Source organism: Adiantum capillus-veneris, chromosome 9, assembly GCF_014529385.1.
Source record: "Adiantum capillus-veneris isolate H3 chromosome 9, ASM1452938v2, whole genome shotgun sequence".
Taxonomy (NCBI): domain Eukaryota; kingdom Viridiplantae; phylum Streptophyta; class Polypodiopsida; order Polypodiales; family Pteridaceae; genus Adiantum; species Adiantum capillus-veneris.
Window position 1 is genome coordinate 84,191,335 of NC_140939.1, and position 25,340 is coordinate 84,216,674.

The 25,340-nt window shown below is 47.7% G+C and overlaps 1 protein-coding gene across 2 annotated transcripts in view; it reads left to right on the top strand.

Moving 5' to 3' along the window:
• Positions 1 to 997: 997 nt before the first annotated feature.
• Positions 998 to 25,340, top strand: part of LOC147450741 (uncharacterized) — a 72,100-nt gene continuing 47,757 nt past the window's right edge. Inside the window, exon 1 of one of the 2 annotated variants that reach the window (XM_086519817.1) lies at positions 998 to 1,805. In XM_086519817.1, the coding sequence (XP_086375943.1) occupies positions 1,631 to 1,805 (175 nt within the window). In that variant the 5' untranslated portion in view covers positions 998 to 1,630. Of the gene's footprint in view, positions 1,806 to 2,717; positions 2,869 to 25,340 lie in introns of those variants that run through there. The other variant, XM_086519816.1, reaches the window with a different exon arrangement.

The window sequence follows — 25,340 nt, forward strand, 5'->3', positions numbered from 1 at the left end:
TGTGTGTGTGTGTGTGTGTGTGAGAGAGAGAGAGAGAGAGAGAGAGAGAGAGAGGAGAGACTTTCCCTAACAGACTCCGGACTGGCAAGCCTCGTGTGTGAGAGAGAATATGCTTCTATTAACCCTCATATCTCTAACCCTTCCCTTTTCCCCTTTTCACTAATGGGAGATTTTTTAATTTTTTTCCAGTTGGTATCCCCTACTACTATTGGTGATTGGCCTAACCACAAGCACTGCCGGCTCGTTGTGCAGCTGTGAGTGATTTGTAAAATAAACAAAAAACAAAACTCTGCGCCTGTGTCTTCCCGCCTCAGCCCCCCCCCCCCCCCCCCCCCCCCCCCCCCCCTCTCTCGGCCGCGTCGCGTCACCCACCTTCTCTGCCTTGGATGCCTCTGCCCTCGCTCGCGCATCACTCGCCTCCTTATTTTCCTTCCTCCTCATTCAATCACCAAGGGGATCTTCCCCGATTCTTGCTAATAAAACATTTTAAAAGATTGGGTACATACTCGCTCTCCCTTTATTTTATTCATTTGTTCATGAGATTCCTCCGAATCTCCTACATCCAACCTTTGAACTCAACCTTGAGACGTCACCCTCTAAAATGTAATGGAAGAGTCGAACTCACGTAGATTCAACAACTTCGACATGACAACTCCCATAACCAACCCACCATCTACGCAGTGTTGCTTACAAGGCAACCCGTACAATAAAAAAAAACGCAGCTCTTGCAAGCTCATCACTCCCTCTTACACTCGCTTGACATGACGTCGACAACCTTTGTAGCCCTGGTTGCCTTGTGGGCGTTCCTCACCGTCGCTCGCGTTCCTTTCTCGTCAGCCTTGCGTGACACGTGATTGCCTGACTGCACCTTACGAGGTGTTCCGACTCACGAGGAGAATCGTGCTCGATTCTCCTCTTTCTTTTTTAGAAAACAATCCTGGCACCTACCTACTAGCGCGGGTGGCAAAATGTAATTTAAGGCACACTTAAATCACCACTCCGACTACTAAATGCGCGCATCCAAAAGTCTCTCTTTCAGTCTTTACTGCATTGACATGCCTTGCGGCCCTGTCCTCTCCGAACACCCGCGCACACACGCACGCTCGCATTACACATTCCACCTACCAGTCTGATCGAAGGAGGTCGATATCACCATTGAAGTTTGAAGAGGAAGAAGACGAAGAGCATGCAGGAGAGAAGCAGCCTTGCGTTTCCACTGTATCTGGCTCCTAGAGAGGCAGCTGCTCAAACTGTGAAGTTTGGTGTGCTCAGGACATTGAAGCAACAATCAAACTCAAAGAGAACTGCATCATCAGCATCGTCTGCTTCATCGCCAGCTTTGATCATGAGCATCGTCTGCTTCATCGCCAGCTTTGATATTTGCTCCGGATAATTGCTCAAAAACATTCAGCAGTTCTTCGCCTTCTAATTCTACTGCATATTCACTTAGAGCATTAGTTGTTGCTAACAGCTCAAAACAGACCGTTTTGTCTTCAGGTCCGGAACGGTAGAAGATTTGTCGCCAGTCATTTTATCGGTATCTTCTGCCAAATCTTCATCGGTCTGGCATTGATCAACAGCTTCTGTCAAAGCTTCTTCAAAATGATATTCATCATCACATGATTCGTGGATGCCATCTCCAGATGATGCAGTTCTCTTTGAACAGCTAGCAGCAGCAATAGGTGAAAAGGTAGGAGTAGATGGCAAATCAGTTGGTGATGAAGCAGAAGCAGATGGCAATTCCGGAGAAACCGTTGTCAAAACTGAGCATGCGGATGGCGTAGATCGTTCTGAAACTGAAGCAGGTGATCATAGCAAGAACAAAATTCAAGTAATTGCGTTTTCTAGGCTATAAAAACTAAAGGTGCTGAGTAAAGTCCATGCAAGTATTGTAATATTTAATCAGTGCCAAAAAAGGGATCTCCATCGCTTTGGAGAGAAGAAACTTGAAAACTGGTACATACATACTGGTAGGTTGTTTATTTTATTAGGCTGAATCTTGGTAGATTCCCATTCCAATGTCTTTTCCCAGCAAGCGGCACAGGAAGCAAAACCACATCAGCAGTTTTGAACTCAAGCTCTCGGGGTTGTGAAGAGGGTACCTCAGCTAACCATCTCGCCACGCTGAGCTTGGTGCTTCATTGGCAAATGAGCCATTATAAAAAAAAGGCAATCGCCTTTCTCTTTCTCCTGCATATTCCCCTTCTCTGCGTTTCGATGCGCATTTCCCTCCCCCTTTTTTTCTCTTACGCCCCCCCTCCCTGCGTGTTGGCCTCCTCTTTTCCCTCTTGCGGCTCACGAATGCAGCACCATCGCCGATTGTATGAGATGAGAGAGAGGGAATCTGCTTAAATTCTCCTCTCCGTTTCTTTTTCAAAATGTGTAAGACATACTGATCAACAATGTAATGGTATTAGAAGCACAAAGGGTTGAATCAGATCCAAAATATTCATGGAATGAAGCTGTTTTACAACCCTTTCCATGGCATCACGGGTTGAGTAAGTGCCTATGGGACTGGCGACAAATCTTCTATCGTTCTGTAAGATCGTTCCGGACCTGAAGACAAAACGGTATGTTTTGAGCTATTAGCAGCAGCTGATGCTCCAAGTGAATATGCAGTAGAATTAGAAGGCGAAGAACTGCTGACTGTTTTTGAGCAATTCTTCGGAGCAAATATCGAAGCTGACGATGAAGCAAACGATGTTGATGATGCAGTTCTCTTTGAACAGCTAGCAACAGCAACAGGTGAAAAGGCAAGAGCAGATGGCAAATCAGCTGGTGATGAAGAAGAAGCAGATGGCAATTCCGAAGAAACCGTTGTCAAAACTGAGCATGCGGATGACGCAGATCGTTCTGAAACTGAAGCAGGTGATCATGGCAAGAACAAAATTCAAGTAATTGCGTTGTCTAGGCTGTAAAAACTAAAGGTGCTGAGTAAAGTCCATGCAAGTATTGTAATATTTAATTAGTGCCAAAAAAGGGATCTCGTCGCTTTGGAGAGAAGCAACTTGAAAACAAGTACTGACTGATCAACAATGTAATGGTATTAGAAGCACAAAGGATTGAATCAGATCCAAAATATTCATGGAATGAAGCTGTTTTACAACCCTTTCCACGTCATCACGGGTTGAGTAAGTGCCTATGGGCATGTCAATGTAGTCACCTGCTTCTCTTGCCTTGTACATATTTTTAGAATGCATAGTAGTATTAAATGTATTTCATACAATATGCGTGGGTTATGCAACTCTGCGAAGTGGCCATTAACCCGACACTATGTACCTACATGTAAGGAAGATATTGTTGTTTTGCAAGAGCACAATCAACATGAGTTCACTAGGCAATGCTTGTATTTTGCGGGTTACTGGATTGCGTATGCTGGTTTGACGAGCTTCTCAGGTGTTTTGATGATGGTTAGGCATGAGCTACAACTAGTTCTTATGTACAATGATCCGGTGGGTCGCTGGATGGTGGTTCAATGTATGGTTAATGGCCAGGCGTATGAATTTTGGGGGCTATGCGCATACAGACTCGGGTCAACAGGTTGCTTTATGGCGTGATATGTCTTCATATCCATGGCTCTCCAATGCTTTGCTTTGTGGTGATTTTAATGATGCTCCCGATTCTTGTGATAACACTACAGGTCATTCGCACATAAGGGGTGCAGAATTGCAGGTTGGATAGGTTTTGTTGCACACACAGAGATGTTGGATTTGTGTAGTCTATTGCATCCGAATATTTCTGGATATACTTTTCAGTATAATGCTCAATCCTCGTATCGTGCAAGATTAGATCGGTGGTATGTCTTGCATATGCAACAATATGATGAATTTGTATGCGAGATAAGCATTGATCACACATTGTTGTTGTCTTATCATGCTCCGGTTTTGATGACCTTGCGCTTTGGGGGTCTACATTGTGACCTACCTCTCTCTCAAAAACGTTTACTACACATCAATAATGCCTATCTCTCTCATGAGGCATTTCGAGAAATGATTCATCAGGTTATTCCCCCATTGGTCGCCCAGATGTATCTTGAGTCTGATATCACTAGGTATCGTTTCGTTGTGCGAGTGCAATGTGTGATTCAAGATTATGGCAAGCATCATATGCGTCAGTTACGTGGAAATGTTGAGGATGTTACATCAGTGTACTAAAAGCTCCAACCTTTGGCTGATGTGCACTCATTGGCTAAAGGCGAGCTGACAGCGTTATGTCAAGCCCGAGTACGCCTGCAACATAATGATAAACGCAAACTTGAGAAATGGAAGACTCGGTTATTTCTTATATGCCCATAGTATGTCTTCAAGCCTTCTTGACGGGGAGTCGACTGACCCTTGGCCGCTTGGGTGTTCTGTCCACCAAGGTTGCCCCCTCAGTGCCTTACTCTATGCCATTGCCACCCACCCTTGTTGATGTATTTGGATCATTTAATTTCGCTTGGTCATCTTCACCGATTGACTTTATTGGGCAGGCTTATGCTGATGACTCGTTATTTATGTCCCACAATCTACCCGAGTTTGGAAAGTAGGTACACGGATCGGAGAGAGGTAGTCTCTCAAGTTGCGATCCGGAAGTTGGGATTCCCAAGTAAGGACTTCGTGTCCGGGAAAGCAGGGTTGTTCTGCGGGAAGAGGACTCTGGAAATAGAGTTCTAAAAGAGAGTTGCAGGGATGTCATGCCCTGAGTTTGGAAGGTGAGATCGAGAGGCGAGAACCTTGATTCTCGAGGAATTGGAATAAGAAACGGAAGTTCCTTGGAATAGGGTTTTGCCCTAGGAATCGGAAGTTGAGGCTTTCGGGAACCATGAAGTCTTATTCTAGAACGAACGTGGTAATACGTTCGGTTCAAGTGCTTGTATAGACTTCTCCTCGGTAATAAAGATACTATTACGGGGGGGGGACCAGCCCATCTTCTAGTCCCAGTACTGTGTCGATCTTCTCACTTTATCTCTCTCTCTCTCTATCTATTTCTCTCTATATCCTCTGGCTTCAATATTAAGTGATAAATTTTATTTATCCGAGTATATTTTATATTTGTATGCGCTCCCGTTTGTGACAGACACAAACAAAGTGGATGAACACTGTGAATGAAGATACATGAGACTGAGAGATAAAGTGAGAAGAGGATACGACACCAGAATGTTGTCAAAAACCCTCCTCCTCACTCTCTATGGCGAGAGCGGTCTACTATTGATTTCCCAAATCTCTACAATGCTTGGACTTGCCGAAGATGTCGACAACGAGGCTGAAATCTGAAAATGCTAATGGTTGAAATCTACAATTCTTTATCTGCTGAATTCTAACTCTATGTCGGTGATGATGACGATGCGACGATGACGCGCTGAAAACGCAGATGCTGAAATCTGCGTTTTCCGGGCTGAAATTGTAAACTTCAATAGATCCCACCGTGCGGCGAGGAACTGCTGCGGGAAGGTGAGATCTGCGAGGTTCGGGGCTTCTACTGCGGGTTCTGATTGCTGAAAACTGAAAACGCTGAGTCTAGAGCTGAATCTGTCGCGAAGATCTGCAAAAACGCTGAGGACTTGCAGATGCAAAAACGCTAGGGCTGAAAATCTTCTGCTACGGTGGAAATCTGCTAACTGTTGTAGAATCTGCTAACGCTAGGGGATCTGCTGTCTGCTGTGGTCGCCGGGGCTGATCTGCTTTGCAAAAATGCCAGGGTTGGTCTATGGTGCAAAAACGCGAGTGCTGATGCTGTGTTGCAAAAACGCTAGGCCTTGCTGGGGGGGGGGGGGGGGGGGGGGGGGGGGGGGGGGGGAGGGGGGCCTTGCTGAGAAGGTGTCTCTTGAGAAGTGCTCCTGTTGCCTCTTCTGCCAGAAAGTGCTAGCGCTAGGTTTTCTTATATACAAACTTATGAAATTTGCCCTACCTAGTTCCCAAGAAAAGTCGCTTAAAAATAAAAAGTGAATAGTCAAAAATAGGGAAAATAGGTCTAATGCACTGGAAAATGCTCCTGATGGATTCTGATGGTAATGCTGATGATCATGTTGTGTGCAACCAGAGGATATGCATCTACTCTAAGTGCCTGGGCATGCACGTTCTGCGAACAGACTCACAAAAGTGCCAGATCACTTCCTATCCTAGATTGACTTGACTGAACTGAACCCTTGTCATGCTGTAGCTTGTCCACGGACACATAGGGTTGGATGTGTCATGTGACATCCCCTGCTTTTCAAAGTGAGGTACTGGTACTGAACTGTATGGCGTCGAGGGAGATCTCCAACAACGTCCGGAATCCTCGAAAGGACTCTTCGCCGGCCCATTCTGATGCGTGGGTCATGCGATACTTGAACTTCATAAAGGTCTACGACAGTTGCTTCTTTGGGCCGCGCCGAAAGCGATGCAAAGTCTTCTGTGGCTCCTTTGATGCTTGAACTTCGTCTATAGTCATGCGTCTACCTTCTTCAAGAATCTCCGAGGATGAAAATTCTTGAAACCCCTTCCAACACAAAACCATGAACATACCTATTCCATTTAAAGTGACTGGAAAAATACTATTCCTTCAAAAAAAACTGTGCATGCAATGGAGATGAACATAGAGACGGAGTGCCAAACCGTTCATCAAACACACGCAAACAATGGGGTCGAATCTTGACTTTTTGATCTAAATCAATCAATTGTGGCAAAACACAATGGAAATGCCTATGCTTGATGCTCAATCTTTCTTGTGCTCTTTCTACGACTGTGTCGTGCCAAGGAAGAGACATGGAATGTGACTTCCCTGAATGCAAACATTTCATCTTTTCATGAATCATCCACATACATCTGTGCTCATTCATGAGTGAATCGTGTTCAACGTACAATATGGCATGCCTATGAAAAGGGATCACATAAGGACGGTGACTAAAATACAGGAAAACATCACGAATGAAACACTCGAACCATGCGTGCTGACTAATCATTCATAGGATGTTGTTGCATTCATGCTTGACATGCTACAGGTGTTGTCCTCCACATGATGATACAAGTAACCACATGTTGATACAAGTAAAAGTCTTGAGTGGAGAGTACCCTCTTAACACAAAATTCAGCTGAGGCGTCTTTTCAAGAGTCCACAAGTTCAAAATCATATCACAACATTACCAAAGCTCACATTTCTCTTCATATCCTCCTATGTAGAGTAGCAAATACTTCCTTTGCCACTGCATTCTCCTCAGTCACCTTCTTCCCTTTTTCTTTGTCCCTAGACTTCTCAAAGCTTTTAACAATCAGGAGTGATATCCTCCTTTTTTGCCGTTGCCAATGATGCATGCAAAAATTAGGTTGGAATATACTCAATTACAAACTAACAATTGATGTAAGCCTTGCAGATATTGACCTTCTTCGATATTTTGCTCCTCTTTCTCATGAAAAAGAACTTGAAAATGAGAATTAGACCAACAAGCACAACACCTCCAAAGATGCCCAACACATCCACTGGATTCTCCTCTTCTCTCTCAATAACTTCTTGCAACCCAAAGCTCATAGCATATAATGTATGATCAAAACAGGTTAAAAGTAACCTACGTTGACAAGATATAGCTAGAGGAGAACTCATGTAGGCATATATACAAGCTTTTCCTTCTATGATGCCAACGTAGGCAGCTCTGCAATGCGGTGCAAGGTCTTGAAAACCATGTCCCGCAGAAGAAACAACTGATTTGGAAAACCATGTCGTGCAGAGTAAACAGCTGATTTGAATCGAATATGAACAATTTAAAAAGGCATCAAATAGCAGCTGCAACCTTAGAGAGCAATAGCTGACCATAACACCGCTGGGAACACACACCATGCATGACAATGCTTCTGAATACAGTATCATGCAAGGTAGGTTACTCAAAATGAGATTACTTTCGTTAGTGGCTTCTTCAACATCTTCCTTCTTGTGCTGCGCTTTCTCCACATCAAATTTAACTTTCCACTCCGTCTCTCTGTATTTTGTGGCAAGGTTTTCATTGCTTGTGATTAGCACATTGTCATTGTCATCTTGCATGGTCCATATCTCCACGGCAACTGCAGAAATGGGCATTGGGCTCTGAATTGGGCTCTCCAGATGAGAATACTCAGGATTAGGGATCTCGTGAGCTTTCCATGTACCCTTGGATGCAGGGTTGTCAATCATGGGGGCATACCACTTGCCCGTAAAGGCAGGATTTTTCTTTTCCAGCCTTGTCCATTTATTGCATCTAGGTTCATCCACGCATTTTAGGTTGGGAACTGCGAGGCTTGTTGAGCGCACTACTGTAGGTGCTCTGTGCACCCTCGCTGTTATCACTTCCATCATTCGATGAGCTTGCACACCTAGTGAGGGTTGCATTGTTGTTGTCATAGAGCTTACTTTGATCAAGAACTTTTCTTGCTACAATTAGTGGGCTGGGGATCCCTGCTCGATTCAGAGTTTTTGACTAAAAACTTCTTGAGAAACATCCTTAAAAAGCAACCATTTTGTGATCCTGCACGCTGCAAAGATACAAGCATAGCACACCCTCAAAATTACAAAGGCGATGCTCTCAAGAAGGCCCCATCATGAATTGCAAAGAAAATTACACTCCTCACAAGGAAAACAAAGAATTCAGGGTTGATCAAACGCAATTATATCCCAAATCCACAAGAAATCGGGAGCTAAACTTTCTTTTGCTCTAGGAGAATCTTTTTGATATCTTAAATTTACAGGTTTTTTGAGTATTTTCACTCATAGAGGTAGTGAGAGGTTTGTTCATCCCTCACAAACTTCTTGGCTTTCTGATATAATAACCAGCTCTCCTATTCAAGCATATAAATGCCAAATCCGAATTAACAATCTTTCAGTCTCCGGTGCAATTTTCGCTTTTGCCCAGCACTAACTTGTTGGGACATACCATATTCACCTAGAGGAATCCAGGAAGAGCCAGTTTCAAGTTATCCATAAGACAACGAATAATATTCAGTATGAATAGTATTGACCGAATACTACAACATCCCCATTTGGTATCAAATATCTACTCACACACACACACACACACACACTTTTTTTTTGGTAAATCTTTGGGATTAATTTACAAGTGGGAAACCTCAAGGCGAGGAAAACCCACAAAAAAGAGCAAATACAAAGGCATGAACATAGAAGGTGTTCATCCGGGAAAAAGGGCTAAAAGCATTCACAGGCAAGCTGATGCATGTCTCAAGTCATATCACCCACTTTTCAGGCAAAATGTAAAGATTGCCTAAGGGAAACGTGAAAAACTGAAAGGGATTTACATTAGCACGAGAGAACATGCAACTGTTGTGTTGACGCCACAGGGTCCAATAAGCCCAAAATCTAACCCACGTAAAGAAGACTGCAAATGGTTGAGCGGAAGGCGGGGCTCCTCCCCTTGTGTTCGTTGCTCGCCTCCAAAGGAGACTGTGAATCACCTCCTTTGGGATTGTTGCATTACTAGAGAAATTATTCGTGGTATAGCAGCTGGCATGCGGCTCCGATTCCCCTCGATGGTTTTCCACAAAAGGTTTTGGGCTTTCGGCATTCTAGATATGACACGCACTAAGAAAAGAACCCACTGGAAGAACTCCAATCAAGCATCGCAAAAGAAACAATCGCTCCTTCAAAGATAAATGACTCTTCCAAAGGGCAGAAAGCGCTTTTTTCCACCAAATGTCAGACTTGTGCATTGACCATAGGGCACTACAATGATCAGCAATCGAGGGCTAAGGCAGAAGAAGAGCAGAAATCTTAATGATAGACATAGCGTAAATTTTCAAAGGGCTTGTCCCATAGACACCAATCAGACATGTGATCCCCAGCTAGCGGAGGCGGAATAGGCAAAAAGTCAACCAACATGTGCTGAAGCTCTTTCCAAAACTGACGGCTCTTTCCAAAATTGACGGTAATGCATACCCAATCCAAAACGACGAGTAGCAAAGGGAAACTGGAAAGTGTACCCCGCGTCATCAACCACATCACCAACTACTTGAAGGCCACGACACGAAAAAAAGTAGGCATGGCGAGATGAGCGGGCGACCAAAGTAAGAGAGAATATCTGACTCCAATGAAGACTCTCTAATCACATCGACTTTGCCATGATAAATGCACTGTAACTTCCTTCCAATCAGAAATCAGGCTGGAGGTGATAGGGCATCAAGGAATGCGCCCTTCTATCTTGCCAAACACAACCTCCCAAAAGGATGGATGCCAATGGCCAAAGGAGAAAGTAACAACATGCCGACACAAATAGGCAAACATAAGAGTCCACGGCTGAGTTTGTTGCAGGAGAGTCGGCAACAGCATAGCTTTTCGAGCAAGAACATACCGGCGCATGTCCAAACTATTGAGACCACCATAGCGCTTGGGAGTGCAAAGTTTCTCCATGGACATCAAACACAAGCCTTTTTTGTGAGCATGAGTACGCCACAAATGAGACAAAATGGATGACATAAGTGAAGTGAGACAATGTCAAGGCCAATACAACAACGGCAAATAGAGTTGTACATATGCCATCATGATACTTAGGATAATTCGCAAACGAAGATGCAATGGCCATGTAGATAGCTTCCAGTAATGCAATTTGACATTCAATTGCCCCCCCCCAACACACTCTCATGCACATATGCCAGAGCACATTATTAAAACAAAGGTCTATGCATTGAGTTCCTCTCATGACTGTAGAGGTGCTAAGGCAGACCCACCCATAATGAAGCCTAGCATGTTGTGACCTACCACATCCCAAAACCTATGCTTCGCCTCAATTGTTCCTACAAAACTGTCGGAGATGTCTATTCACATGACCCCCCAGTTCAGATGGCAGTTTTGAAAACTTCATCCAGAAAATCTTTAATGACGTGGCCCAAAACAGCTAGCTGCTTTTAAAGCTTCTACAAGCAATAAAACTACCTTTCAAATGAAGGGTCATATCTTGAGATAAGCTTAAGTCTCGCTTGTCTTTCTTGATTGCCGCCGTTAAAACAGGCCTTTGGCTTGTACTGAAATGCTTACAACACCGTCGAGACAGTTGTTTGGAAAAACAATTTGAACTATAAAGTCTACAGACATATGAGTCCTTTGTAGACATTGAAATTCTTACATGGTCACAGAATTGTCATTAGCATGTAACTCCTGCCCTTTCCTTAGGCCAGCATGAGGTAGCTAAACCCTTTCTTACTGATTAGTAGCTATTTCTGCCTATAGAAGATTTTGTAGACATGTCAAAAACTTTCAAGGAGTGGCTTCTGTGCCAGTTTCACCAGACTCTTGCAAAATGCAAAACCAGCAAAACAAGGTGATGATAGGCAAAACTATCTTATTTTTCATCTTCAATAAATATTAGAATAACAGGGAACGGGCAGAACGGGGCCCTCCCGTTCCCGGGACGTGTTCCCAAGCCCGGCACCTCCTCGAAATGGAAACGGGAAACGGAATGCCGTTCCCTTCCCAGGCATAACCGGAACGGCGACGGGAACAGGGCCTGGAACGGCAAGCGAAACGCGGAATGGCAAATCGGGAGCGCCAAATTTTGAAAATATGGTTGTTTGGGATAGGTCTTTTGAACTTTTGGGGGGGTGTTATTTCCATCCTCTCCTATATAAAGAAGGGCTTTTAGACCCTCTCTCTCAAGCTCTCTACCTCACCCTCTCCCTCAAGGCTCTCTCTCCCTTTCCCTCAAGGCTTCAAAGTTCAAACCTCAAGCTCCATCACTCTCAAGCTCTCAACCTCACCCTCTCCCTCCCCTCAAAATCTCTCTCCCTCTCCCTCGGGCCTCAAGGCTCCAAGCCTTCTTTGAAGTTCAAGCTGCAAGGCTCAAGCTCCCTCCCTCCCTCAAGGAGTGTTAAGCTCCATCTGGCATCCCTCCCTTATGTAATCCTTAAGCATTATTGAAAAGCATGTCTACCCAAGATTCTACTTTGACTAATAGGTGTGTGTGGCTCTCTACTAACATATAGGTTGAATCCAACTTAATTTAAGCATATTGTAGGTTTACCGTTCCGGCCCCTATTCCCGTCCCGCCACCCCGAGAGCCCCCCGTTCCGGAAACGTCCCGGAGCCCCTGTTCCCGTTCTGTGTAACTTTGATAAATATACAGAGTAAGAACATGGTGTTGACTCGAGAGAAATCAGCTTTGCTACAACCAGCCAGTGCATGTTGTATTAACAATTGAAGAATTGCATGGACATTGGACTTTTTAATGCAACTATGATCCCATTGTGCTTATCATAATTTGCATTTCTCACCACAAGCATAGGAGCTGTGAGGCCAAGCATGTCCAATACACTGCTTGCTGTTGCTGAAATCTTTCTCTGGTTTGCTCTAGGCATGCTCTACGATCCATATCCAGGCCTCGCTTTTGGTTTATATGGTCTTTAATGTCCACAACACTGCTATCTATCTCACTAGCCCCCAAGGTGAAGTGATAGCTCTTCTCACCAATTGAAAGCGTGACCTTTGCAAAAGAAGCTAAATGATGCATAACTTTGCAGAGAACTCCAACTCACTTGATCATTGGCAGAAACTCCTCCATGACTATATCAGTCTGCTTAAAGCTAGCTATCATAAAACATGCACACGTGTTCAATGGAGAGCAGCCTACTTGCTTCGAGCATGTGTTTTTGATTGGAAATGAAAGAGCTATAGAAAATCTCAAATAATCCACTACATGGACTGTACAGGAATAATCTAAATTACTGAAACTATTAATGTAAGCATTTATCAAAACTAAGTACTTGTGAGATTCAACATGACCAGCCCAGGCCCAGGTACAGCTCTAGAAATCTAGCTTTCAATCATCACAAAGGTTGAAACTAGTGCAGTTAGAAATGTTTCAAAGACACTATGTAACTAGACATGGTCCAAAAGGAAACAACTCACAAACACATCATAAACAGTCCTCCTAACAGGCTAGTGCCTTTGTGCCCCTACAATGAGACAAATAAGTTTCTCACAAGCTGCTTACTTGTGCCTTGGGGGACATCAAACAAGTAGTTTTGTCTCCTCTCACTAGGCAACAAGAGCAAGGAGATGACCTTAAGAGTGCTACTTTTCTTCCTGATTCTCTAAGGTACATAGGAGCTTCATGTTGTTGACACTGATGCTTGCAGGGCGTAAAAAAGGTGTAGATTAAAAGAAAAGCTCCACAGTTAGATGCCTTGAAGCTCCTTGCATGCGAGGAGATGCAGTAGGTAAAAGAGCATCTTCACGCTTTGTCTTCTCTTGAAAAGACAAAGAGTTGTATTTTGGTGGCAAGCCAAAAATATGAGTGCGAGAGTACTTTCAATGCATAAAACCTGAGAGAGAGAGAGAGAGAGAGAGAGAGAGAGAGAGAGAGAGAGAGAGAGAGAGAGAGAGAGAGAGAGAGAGAGAGAGAGAGAGAGAGAGAGAGAGCATTGTGCCCTAGCCATGGCGTCGCGGGAGGACCCTTGTCGAGAGCGGGCGTAGCTTTCACTTGCTCCCATGAGGTTTCACCTTGGTTTGTGATGGGATCTATTGGGGGAAATGGAGCTCTAGTACTAGGAGTATATGCATGTCTATATGCTCAGGTAGTACAACCATGCAAATGCATCAAGCCACCTAGCTCCATCCTGTGCTAATAGGAGGGTGTAAAATGTGGTACATGGGAGGATCGTGAGCACGAGCTGCTTTCGAATGAACGCTGTTGGGTGGGCCATAATTTGGGCTCGTCTCTCCTCAATAGTTGGACGTGCTCGGGTCTGGATTTCCTCAATCTATCTGTGGTGGAGTCGTGGGGCCCGGTATCCAGTAACACACGGGCGGACATGGGAGGATCGTGAGCAAGAGCTACTTGGATGAATGTTGTTGGGTGGGCCATAATCTGGGCTCGTCTCTCTTCATTACTTATGCGAGTGATCCCACAAATTTAGGGATTTTTCTGACTCCGTTTGGGATTTTTCGCATCAAATGGCATTTTTTTGGGTAAAAAATGAGCTGAAAATGGCTTAGTTTTGGTCCAAAGTGGCAAAATGGCCCAAAAATTGACACATCAACTGAAAATGCCGTGGGTAAGAGAGAGAGGGCTGCTTTTGACAGGAAAAACCAACAATTTTGCTCTACTGTGCAATAGCTTCCATGGTTGCCCAATCTATGTGTGTTACAGTCCCGCCTCTTCGTAATCGTGTATCTGAGCCTGTGAGGGAGTGAATTAGGGTTTCCCCTTATCAAAATGGTATGTGGGCTTCAATATAGCAGCTCTTAAATCTCTGCAAAATCAGAAAATGATCGCCAAGAAGGTGGAAGCTCGAGTATTCATTTCAGATGTTTGAAGTTACGACTATGTAGTTGGGGGTGAGGCTACATGATACCATGAAAGAGGTTTGGGTTTTGATTGAGAATTGTGCTTGTATGAGCATTGAGGTTTCGTGGCTGAAACTTTAGTGTTTTTAAATGGTCTTTTAAAGTGAAATTGAATGTGATTTGATGATCCTCTCATCATAATCTCGACAACGAAAACAAGCAAATTCCAAGCACGATAGGAAAGAGGGTTTGTTACTTTGCTGTCACGAACGCTCTTAGATTTTCTGTCACCCTTAGAAAGAGGGTTGGTGATTCTCCACAAACGCTTTTTCACAAAGTGTTTGTGACTTTCATCACGAACTCTCACAGCCAGAGGTTTTGCAGCACCCATTCCGACAGCGGGGTCTAGCTTGACGCCTTCTGCAGAAATGATATAACCCATATAAGTAACTTCAGTGACAAAAAACTCAGATTTCTTAGCTGCAATGTACAACTGACACTCAGCCAAACGGGTTAGTACTCTTTCCCTTAAGAGAGTGAATGACAGAAAACAGTTCTTTATCATAAACTGAATAGTTCTTTTCTACACTATTGAGCTTTCGACTAAGGAAAGCAACTGGAAGACTATGCTGCTGAAGCACAACGCCTATGGCGACATTGCTCGCATCCATCCATACCTCAAAGGGGTCATCCCAAGAGGCAAGGATAAGACACAGCGCCTCTGTCACCGCAACCTTGAGAGCTACAAAATCCTCAATGGCTGCTTCGGTTAAATCCACGCGTTGTCGACGAGTCTTTACCCCTTTCAAACATCAGTCATGGGTGCGGCAATGCATGCAAAATTCTCTATGTGTGAACTATATGCTTGACATAAACCAAGAAAAGAACGCACATCATATGCAGTTTTGGGCAAATCCCAATTACATACGTGTTCCACCTTCGCCGGGTCTAGCTTGACGCCTTCTGCAGAAATGATATAACCCAGATAAGTAACTTCAGTGAGAAAAAACTCAGATTTCTTAGCTGTAATGTACAACTGACACTCATCCAAACGGGTTAGTACCCTTTCCACATCCTTTTCATGTTGTTCCCACAATGCAGAAAAAATGAGAATATCATTAAGAAAGATGAACACGCATACATCAACCATATCGCCAAAACGGCCTACCATGAGACGGTTAAATGTATCCACAACACCTGTCAATCCAAAAGGCATGACTACATACTCCCATTGCCCTCACTCTGTGCGAAAAGCGGTCTTATAGATGTCTCCTTTGAATACCCTTACCTGATGATATCCACCTTTTGAGATCGACCTTACTGAAGACCTTTGCCCCATTGAGCCTATCAAGGATATACACAATGCGAGGCATTGGAAACTTGTTCTTGACGGTCATCTTGTTCAATGCCTTGTAATCAACACACAAACGAGACGAACCATCTTTCTTGCAGACAAACAAAATAGGAGCAGCAAAAGGACTTACACTGGGACGTATGAATCCTCTAGCCACCAACTCCGTGAGTTTCCGCTCTAACTCTTCTTCCTGTGTCTTGTTCAAACGGTAGGGAGCCTTACTGACAAGCTGTGCCCTCTCCGTAAGCTCGATGCAATGGTCCTGCGGCCGCTCGGGTGGGAGACGGGGTGGAAGATTATCCTGCAAAAAGAGATGCTTAAACTTGGTAAACAAAGCTGAATATCTGTCTGGAGTCTCTGAATGCTCTGCGTAACTGGAGAGACATAAATGAATTCCGCTTGTGCTCCTCTTCGTAATTCACGCTTACCTGCATATGAGAAATGAGAGGCAAAGAATGCAGACCCTCCTCAGCACGAATGATCATGGGATAGTCAGTTTTGGCATTTAATATGATGAGTATTTTTCTCCCAATCAATGAGAGGGTTATGCTCACGAAACCATCTAATGCCCAAAAGCATATCACATCATAAGAGAGGAGACACGACAAATTTCCTGTGGAAGGCAGCTTGTTGAACTGTAAACAACACATCAAGGCACTCTTGCATGATGAGAGAGTCCATAACGGGAGCGAAGCCAGACATCTCGAGAGGAGATGTCGGACTAACCTCTAGGCGAGCTCTCTCCACAAGAGAGGCACTAATCACATCATGCATATTGCCCGGATCAAAAAATATGACAAAACGCTGACCCTTCACATGACCATAACACTTCATTAGACTCATTAATGTGTGTGTCAGAAACATGTGAAGATTCAGATTGGTTCATTAAAGTGCTTGTGGTAGCTGCGGGTGCCTTAGGTTCTTTAGGTGGGGTTGTCTTAGGACAAGCTGTTTTAATGTGACCCTTGACGTGGCATTGATAACAACGACCTTCCCTTAGCATAAATGACTTGCTCTTCTGCCGTTATGTATCCACCTATAATTCCTTTTGCGGCTTTTTCATCCGGGATTAGCTTAGGTTTAGCAGGCGTTTTAGCTTTACCCTTAGATTCATTTTGTGAGTTCTTTTCCGAAGGATCAGAGGAAGATTGGCTAGAAGAGTTACCGTTCTTACCATTCTTAGGGTTTTGAGAAGTCTGAGAGGTACTTTGAGATGACTTGTTCTCCTTAGGCTTTCCCTTGTTGTGCTTCATCTCTTGGGAGAGAGCAATTGCTACCGCCTTGTTGAGATCCACGGGGTCGAAGACTTCTACATCAAACTTGATATATTTGTTCAACCCAAAAAGGAAAGCCTATTTGCGCTCATCATCCGATTTGCGTAATTGGGTGCTGAGCTGCAAAACACGGTTAGAAAAAGACATGACTGGCATACCATTCTGCTTGAGATTTCGCCAATCTTCTTTCAACCGTGCTAGGTACTGAGGAGGCATAAACCGCGCCTTGAGCTTGTCTTGGAAGTCAGCCCAATTGCAAGAAAGGGGCACGTCTTCGCCGGCTTCCTCTAGGTGCGCGGTCAAGTGTGCCTCTTGCCATGCGTGATACCAATTAATGGCATCACCAGCAAGGTACATGGTTGCCGTTAAAACCTTGCTATTCCCTGTCTTCTTAGTTGTCGCAAAATAAGCATTAAATTGATACAACCAAGAATGCATACGCTAGCATCCATCTTACCGTCATACTTACTGAATGTCAACTTTTCTGTGACGAGGTTGTTGGAGTCCGAATCTTTGCTTGTGCTACTTGAACAACTACCAACATCTTTGACCGGCTCGGGCTTCGAGGTAAGTACTTGTAGGACCAACTCTTGCATGCGTTGGTCTCTCTGCGCCTCACGCTCTAACTTCAAGGCCGCTCGTTTGTCTTCGGCCGTTGTCTTCGGCCGCCAAGCGCGCTTGCTTACACTCATTCTGTCTTCGGCCGCCAAGCGTACTTGCTCGCGGTCACGCTCCAAGGCTAACCGTCCTTCTTCGCGCTTGCGATCCAAGTCTGCCTTTCTTTCTTTGCCTTCGCGATACAATTCTGCCTTTCTTTCTTCGCGTTTCTTTCCTCGATCGCCAAGCGCGCTTGCTCACGCTCGCGATCCAAGGATGCCTGTCTTTCTTCGCGTTCGCGATCCAAGGATGCCTTTCTTTCTTCGCGCTTGCGCTCCAAGGCAGCGCGTTGCGCTTCTTGTTGTAACATCATGTCCATCATCGTCTTGACCAAACATAGGATTTGGTGCAATCCTTAGCGTAGATGGGGAGGGGGGAGGGTCGGAAAAACCTCCTGGTGGGGAAAATTCTTCTTCGCCACTTCCATGCTCATCACCTCCATGCGAAGTATTCATTCCGCTTCAGGTGATGACCATACACTGAAGTCTTGGGTTCTTTTTTTTTTCCCGAGAAAAAGATCCTTCTACTAGTTAATGAAAACTGCCCATAGGGCTACAACCACCTCTGCAAGAGACGGCTACAACAAACATGATGGGGAGACTCTCCCAATGAAAGAACACCATATATACAATGAGGCTAAATCAAGAAATGGGAGGAGGGAAGAGCCACACAGGTGGACAGTAGTGCCATTTGAGCACACCCTGGACAATGGTGTAGAAAGGCCCAAGGCGCCAGAGTCGAAGGAAAGCCTCGTGGCGCTCCCGCATGCAGTCGGAGCTGCCCTGTAGTCCCTCAAGCTGTCCTCTGAGAGTATGGATCAGCTCTAGCCAAAAGTCACGAACAGTCTCTGCTGGTGGCACAGGGCGAGCCTCAAAGATGCGGAAACAGCGGGCCCGCCAGATGAACCAAAGTGTCAAGCCACTGATGAGCTCCCAACACTCCTCTCTCTCACTGCACCACTCCTGTGCAGTAAGCTCTGTATAGCAGGCTGGACTGTAGGTCGCCCCCCCTACATCACTATCATCCTGCTGGTGGAAGATAGCTCAAACTGAAGTGCCGGGCCCGTGAGAGTGGACCAAGCCGCTGCCCCCAAGTGTAATGTCTAGCCGTGGAGAGAGCAGGCATCGACCGAAGAACTCGTAGCCACACCTGCTGGGCCGAGGGACAATCCCAAAGACAGTGACGTTGACTCTCCACCAACTGGTCACAGGTTGCACATGCGGCCGAGAGACCACTATGCACTAGCCAACTCCCTACTGCTGTAGCTCTGTGTGCGATCAGCCACTGAAACAAAGTGACTCGCCTCGGCTGTCTGGAGTCCCACAGCCTATGCCAAAATGCTGCCAAGAACTCGACTGTGAGGCCCTCCTCCTGCCAATGACGTGCTGCAGCGGGGGGGCCTCTATCTGTGCAGCAAGTATATGACGTCCAAGCCGAACAGTGTACTGAAAGAAGGGGACTCTTGGGTGGTCTGCAGAAGAGAAGGGGTCCCTCCATAGCCACTCACCAAGCTCCCACTGTACTCGTGCCAGTGGACAACACTCCCAAGCCCATAGCCTCCTGACGCAAGTCCTCCCACAGATGCCCACAACTCGGATCCTCTGAAAGCAGCACTCTGCTACCTGCGGGGCATCTACTGCAACTCGCTATAATCGTCCCCCACCCTGAAGCTCGAAGAACAGGGCTAGGACAGTCTCTGAGCAAGCCCTGACTGAAATGAGAACCTCCAGTCGTGTGAAGGCTCCCATCCACCAGGGTGCTACTTGATCGAGAGGCGGGAGCCACTCAGCTGGAACTGACTCTGAGATGTCCTGACACATGCTCTGCACCCCTCTCATGCCCTGTAGCTGGTAACCCTGCACCTCCTCTGACAAACCTGTGAACTCTAGCAAGTCACGTAGAGAGCGCGCTGGACCTGCTGCCATGGGACCCCAAGAAACATGAGGCCGACGAGGGGCTGTCGTAGGCGCTCCTCCGTGCACGTCGGCTGTCTCTGCTCCAGGCCACGCCGTAAGAGCTCCAAAGATCAAAGCAAACTCACAGCGAAGCGGTCCTCCAGTCTCCTGCTCAAACCAACTTGGCGCAACTCTGTAAAGATCCATCTGGTCGAAGGTTTCCAAGGGCCTCCTGACTGAGGCACCCTGGCATGAAGCCTCTGCAGCAAGAACTCCTTCCAGGGCTCCTCACCTGGAAGAAGTCCTCTGACTATGAACTTCCCAAGAAGGGCTCTGCTTTGCTCTGCTGTGCTGGATCAATGATCCCAAGCCCTCCTTGAGAACAAGGAAGCGTGATGACCGACCAAGCCACCTTGGCTCGGCCTATCTAAGTGTCACGTCCTGACCAAAGGAAGTTCCTGATCAGTCTCTCTACGTGGCTGATACAAGAACTCGAGAAGATCCAGCAGGAAGTGATGTACCACATAGTTGCCAACAACACCTGGTTGGCAACTACTACTCTGCCAGCCAGCGAGAGTCGTGCTGAGCTCCAATGTAACAGCTTTTTGCTGATGGACAGGAGAAGAGGAGCAATCTGCTGCTCGGGAGACAAGTCCAAACCAACCTGACAACCCAAGTATCAAACTGTAGTCCCTGGGGGAATCCACCTAAAACCCTCTCCTGGCATCCAATCTGGCACAGGAGCACTACCAACCGAGAAAGCCATTGTCTTTCTCCAGTTGATCAGTGCGCCCGATGCACAACAGAAGGTCTCCAAAGCCTGCTCACATCTGTGCAGATTGGCCTCCTGGCCATCTAAGTACAAGGCTGAGTCATCGGCAAACTCAGCGTCCAGTAGCTCATCTCCCCGAATAGGGAGTGCTAAGCCCCGTAGACCAACCTGCTGTGACACCAAAAATCTGTTCATCGCCTCCGCATAGAACAGAAAGAGAAAGGGGACAAGAGGACAACCCTGTCTGACCGAGCGTGTGAGCATGAAGCGCTCACCTCTACCTCCTGCCAAAAGCACCTGACTGTGAGCCTGTTTGTACAAAGCTGACACCCCTCTGATCCAAGCATCTGAGAAGCCCATCCTGCGTAGAGTGCCCTCTAGAAAGTCCCAGTCAACTCTGTCGTATGCCTTCTCAAAATCGAGAAGAAGAATCACGAGGTCCTCACCATGGAGCCGTGTCAGGGCAGAAGCCTCCCAGAAAGTAAAAATGTTGTCAAGGATACTGTGTTCCTTGACAAAACCTGTCTGAGTCCCATGTATAAGGCTCTCTAAAAGTGGTTGAATCCTCAAACTCAGAGCCTTGGCAAGAATTTTGTAGGCTGAGTTGAGGATGGTGATGGGGCGCCACTGTCGAATCTCATCCAAGGAGCCACCCTCCTTGGGAATGAGGTAGATCAGGCCCTCACTCATGCTATCAGGCATCACTCTTGTGTGCAAAATGTACTGAAAAGCACTACAAAGATCTGGGCCAAGAATGTCCCAGTACTCCAAGAAAAAGCTGGGAGTCAACCCATCCTCACCTGGACAGCTACCACGAGGGAGGACCCTAAGAGCCGTGTGCAGCTCCTCAAGTTGAAGAGGCATCTCTAGCCTCTGGCGCATCTCCTCAGTCACAAGACAAGGCATCTGTGCCCAAACCTGCTCCCTGCATGCATCCTGCCGCTCTGACTGGGGCTCAGCCGACAGTAACTCACGGTAAAAGTTAGTAGCAACTGCACTCATATCCTCGGGCTCACAAGCAACTGACCCATCGGGTCTCCTCAACTGATTGACCTTGGCATGCGAGTACTGAGGTCCCACTGTCTCAAAAAAAGCACCAGTCACTTTGTCACCCACCTGAGTCCATTGAGATGCCTGTCGGTGGAAGGCAAACTCATGACGCCTCTCCTCTGTGCTAGCAAGCTCCTGTCGAGCCTACTGTAACTGCTCCTCCAACCATGGACTGTCTGGATGGTGCTCCTGCATCCTCTGTAGTGACGCCTCTCCTCTGTGCTAGCAAGCTCCTATCGAGCCTGCTGTAACTGCTCCTTCAACCATGGACTATCTGGATGCTGCTCCTGCATCCTCTGTAGTGAAGCAATGCCACGTCTCAGACGTTGCTCCGCCTCTCTCGCTGCAACCTGGCGAGCCAGAGACTACTGAAGAAAAAAGTGGCTAAGCTGAGCTAGGCCTGAGGCCACTCTGTCTGCAGGTGGAACCTGGTTGTCCATGCCCTCTGTCCAGAGAGCCTCTACCCTCTCTCTGAGTGCTGAGTCCAACAAGACCCTCTTTGGGATGCGAAGCATCGTGCTCCCACTCCTTTGCCTGTCTGCCACTGTGAGGATCACTGGTGCATGGTCCGAGAAGGATGTCCCTGCCAGGATGCCCACTAATCCCCCCAAGTCACTGAAGTGGTCACTAGTGTAGAAGCGATCTATCCTCGATAGATTTACTCCTCCCACTCTGCGGTCCGATCTAGAGAAGGCAAGACTGTCTGGGGGCCTCACAAAATCAGAGTGCTACCATGTATCCGAGACCCTCAAAGTCATACACAACCTCTCCCAAGCTGCCAACTCGACTCCATGCACAGTAGCATGGCTGCCACCAATCCTGTCAGAAGGGTCCTCCAACATGTTGAAGTCCCATCCTATACACCAATGATCGGCCTGCGGCAAAGACTAAACAATCTGTGACCAAAACTCTGCACGAGCACTCGCCACATTGGGCGCATAGATGTTCAGGAAGCCCACAAGGCCACCCTGAACCTGCATAGTAATCCATTGAGCCCTACCTGGCACAATAATCCCTCTGGCCACAATGGCCTGCTGCAATGAGTCCGCAATAGTCATACATACCCCACCCTGGATGCCTCCAGGTCCAAAAGCAGCTGACCAAAAGGTATCATATCATCCACGCTAAATCTGACCACATCGCCGAATGCGGCTCTCACACAGATAGTGCTCCTGAAGCATAAGGAGATCAATCTCTCCTCCCACAAGGCAACGCTGAAGCTCCTGACGCAATCGGCCCCGCTGTCGCTGAAACTGGGGCCCACCTAGTCCCTGCACGTTCCATGAGACGATCCTCATGGGGAGCGAGAGAGAACAGATACTGCCACAGCAGCAAGACGGGCTATCTTGGAGGCTGGCTTGGATGGGGAGTAATCCGCATCCAAGCGTCCTCTAGATAGGCGTGAGTGCCTAGCCCAAGCCCAAGCAGAGCGAGCGGTGCGTAAAGCAACCTCCTCTGTCCAAGAGTCCTCATGAATGTATACATAGCAAGGCAAACACCGCGTATCAGCAAAGAAGTACACAATGTGCCTACATCCTGCAGAGTCTAGGGGTGTCACCGCAAACTTGGCCAATGGCCACAAAGTCTGCAGTATATCTGTAACTCCAAGTTCTCCCATGTGGTGAGAGAAATCGAGGGACCACTCTGTCTCGGCCCTACCATAGAGGGAGAAGGAGAAACCAACTGCTGAGTCCAAGTTCTCTGTCCCCCTAGCGGCGAGGAACAAAGCATGGACCCTGAAGCAGGCTGCCTCATGGTCTACTGCGGAATCGCCGAGAAAACGAGTGAACCAGTAGTTGAAGAAGTCCCAGCGGCATCGGAGGTCAATGCTCGTCAGACCACGAGGGATAGCTGCAAGGGAAGATATCTGAATCTGCAAAGGGGGCCGCAAGAAGGGCTGACCCTCTCTCGCTAGGCGACTCGTGGCAAAGGCGCTGCCAAGAGATCTCCTGGCTACCGGAGAGGGACCTGTCTCTTGAGTCGACTGCGGAACTGGAGCAGGAGGGGGGGGAGAAGGAGCTGGGGGGGGGGGGGGGGGGGGGGGGAGCGGAGGAGAAGAGGGGCGGGATAGGGCGACAGAGGTAGAGGGGAGAGGTGGAGAGGCGACAGGAGCAGAAGGCGGGGGGGAGGATGAGGAAGAGGGGGGAAACTCTGGGGGGGAGCGGCTGTCGAGGGTGAAGCGGAGGTGGGGGCTGGCGCAGGGATCTCCTCCTGCTCAAGAGGACCAAAGCGGTTCCCCGTGGGAACCCACTATTGCTGAGTAGGCACTTGAGGGCCACTCTGAGTGCCAGGCTGACCCTGTGGCCCCTGGCGTCGTCGGCCCCACGGGCCTGCTGCTACCCCTCCTCCGCTGGAGCCCCAGGCTCGGAGGGTGGCTCTGCATGTGTGCACTGTACCGCTGACTGTGGCTGCGGGCCAGTGGCTGCGGGCCAGCCTTGGCAGGCTGGGGCTGAGGCTGTGGTGCAGGTCGTGGCCTCCTCCGTGGACAAGCCTTCGCTAGGTGGCCCATCTGTCGGCAAATGAAGCACTGGTTCGGGAGGCCCGAGTACTCCACACTCTGTCTAAACGAACCCCCACTCACCCGAGGCACAAGGATAACCTTCGGGAGTGTGTGGGTATCTCTGACCAAAACTCGAACTGAGGGGATGCCAGCCGCCTTGGCAGCTACTGATGCTGCAGTACGAGGTGTCTCCAGGACAGTGCCAATGGCGGAGCCGATCCTGAAAAGAAGTGGTAGGTACTCCCTCCCTAAACCCGGAAAGCAGACTGAGATGGGGATGTCTGCCTCCTCTACTAGAACATCCGAAGCTGGGTCAAAACCATGTCGCCACTGTCGAAAGTGGGCGCATGATGCTCGGATGGCCAGTGGCTCATAGCTATGACCTTGGACACCATCTCGGAGGTCTCAAACTCGATCTAATAGTAACCCTGTCCGAGAATCTGGACATCCAAGATCTTACCCACCTCTGCGAGAAGGCAGGCCTGGAGAAGGTCTCGCAGCTCTCCTCTGCTAGGTCGGGTGCCGAGAATCTTGCAGATGACCAAAGTCGCCTGCAATCGCTCTACCTCTGTGGCAAGGCTCGCTTGCTCTGTCGGCGAGAGAGCAAGTCGAATGGCGGGCTCAGCGGGGTCGGGCGAGGGGGCTTCTGGCGAGTCCCTCTGTGGCGAAGCTGGAGCCTCCATCTGTGTCTACTGCTGTGTCGTAAGAAGAGGTCGACAGGAGGATGCTGCAATCAGGCGCAGAAAGCACCACCCCAAAAACTGAAACAATGCTGGATGGCCGAATTGCAGGGGCTGACGGGGTGAAACCCAGGCGGGCGGGCGGGCAGACGGGCCGGGGCAGGTGGGAGGGGAGGGGGGGCAGCAGGCTGGGGCAGGTGGGAGCGCTGGCGGGGGGGGGGGATGGGGGGGGGCAGCGGGCTGGGACAGGTGGGAGCGCTGGCGGCAGCAGGAGGGGGTGACAGGGGCGGCAGCGGCAAGTAGGCAGCGCGGGGCAGGCAGGGGGCAGTAGAGACTAGCAAGCAGCGCGGGGGCAGGCAGAGAGGCAGTCAGGGAAGCGGAGGGGGAGGCAGCGGGCAGCGCTTGGGGGGGGGAGCGATGGCGTGCGAAGGGAGCAGCAGCAGCGAGCCAGCGGGGTGAAGTCTTGGGTTCTTAAGTTCACGAGGAACTTCATGGCCACAGACTCCACTCTCCTCTTCTCTCTCTCTCTCTCTCTCTCTCTTTTCAAGTTTAGATGTTTCAGTTTTCGTTCATTTGTTGCTATTGATTTCTCCCTTGAGTGACCAAGCTTGTTACAGTGGCATGAAAGCTCAGACGATTCTTACCCTACGAAGGATCTAATCCCTTTTCTGCAACACACATGGGTTCTAGCAGTAAATCTGACGGGAAGATAAAGAGTAGTGAGTGCGGAGAGAACCAATGGAGATTCCAACGGGAGTAAGTCTCCTTTCGAGGAATCGAGGGAGGAAAACAAAAAGTTTCTGACAAGGGATCTTGACTTAACAAAGTACAACCTTCAATTGCAGGTGGATTCTTGAAACCAGCCAGTAGCCTCACTAAAGGGCGGTAAACTTTGGCTTTCACCCAAACAATATGTTACTTAACTTCATCTATACTTAACGACA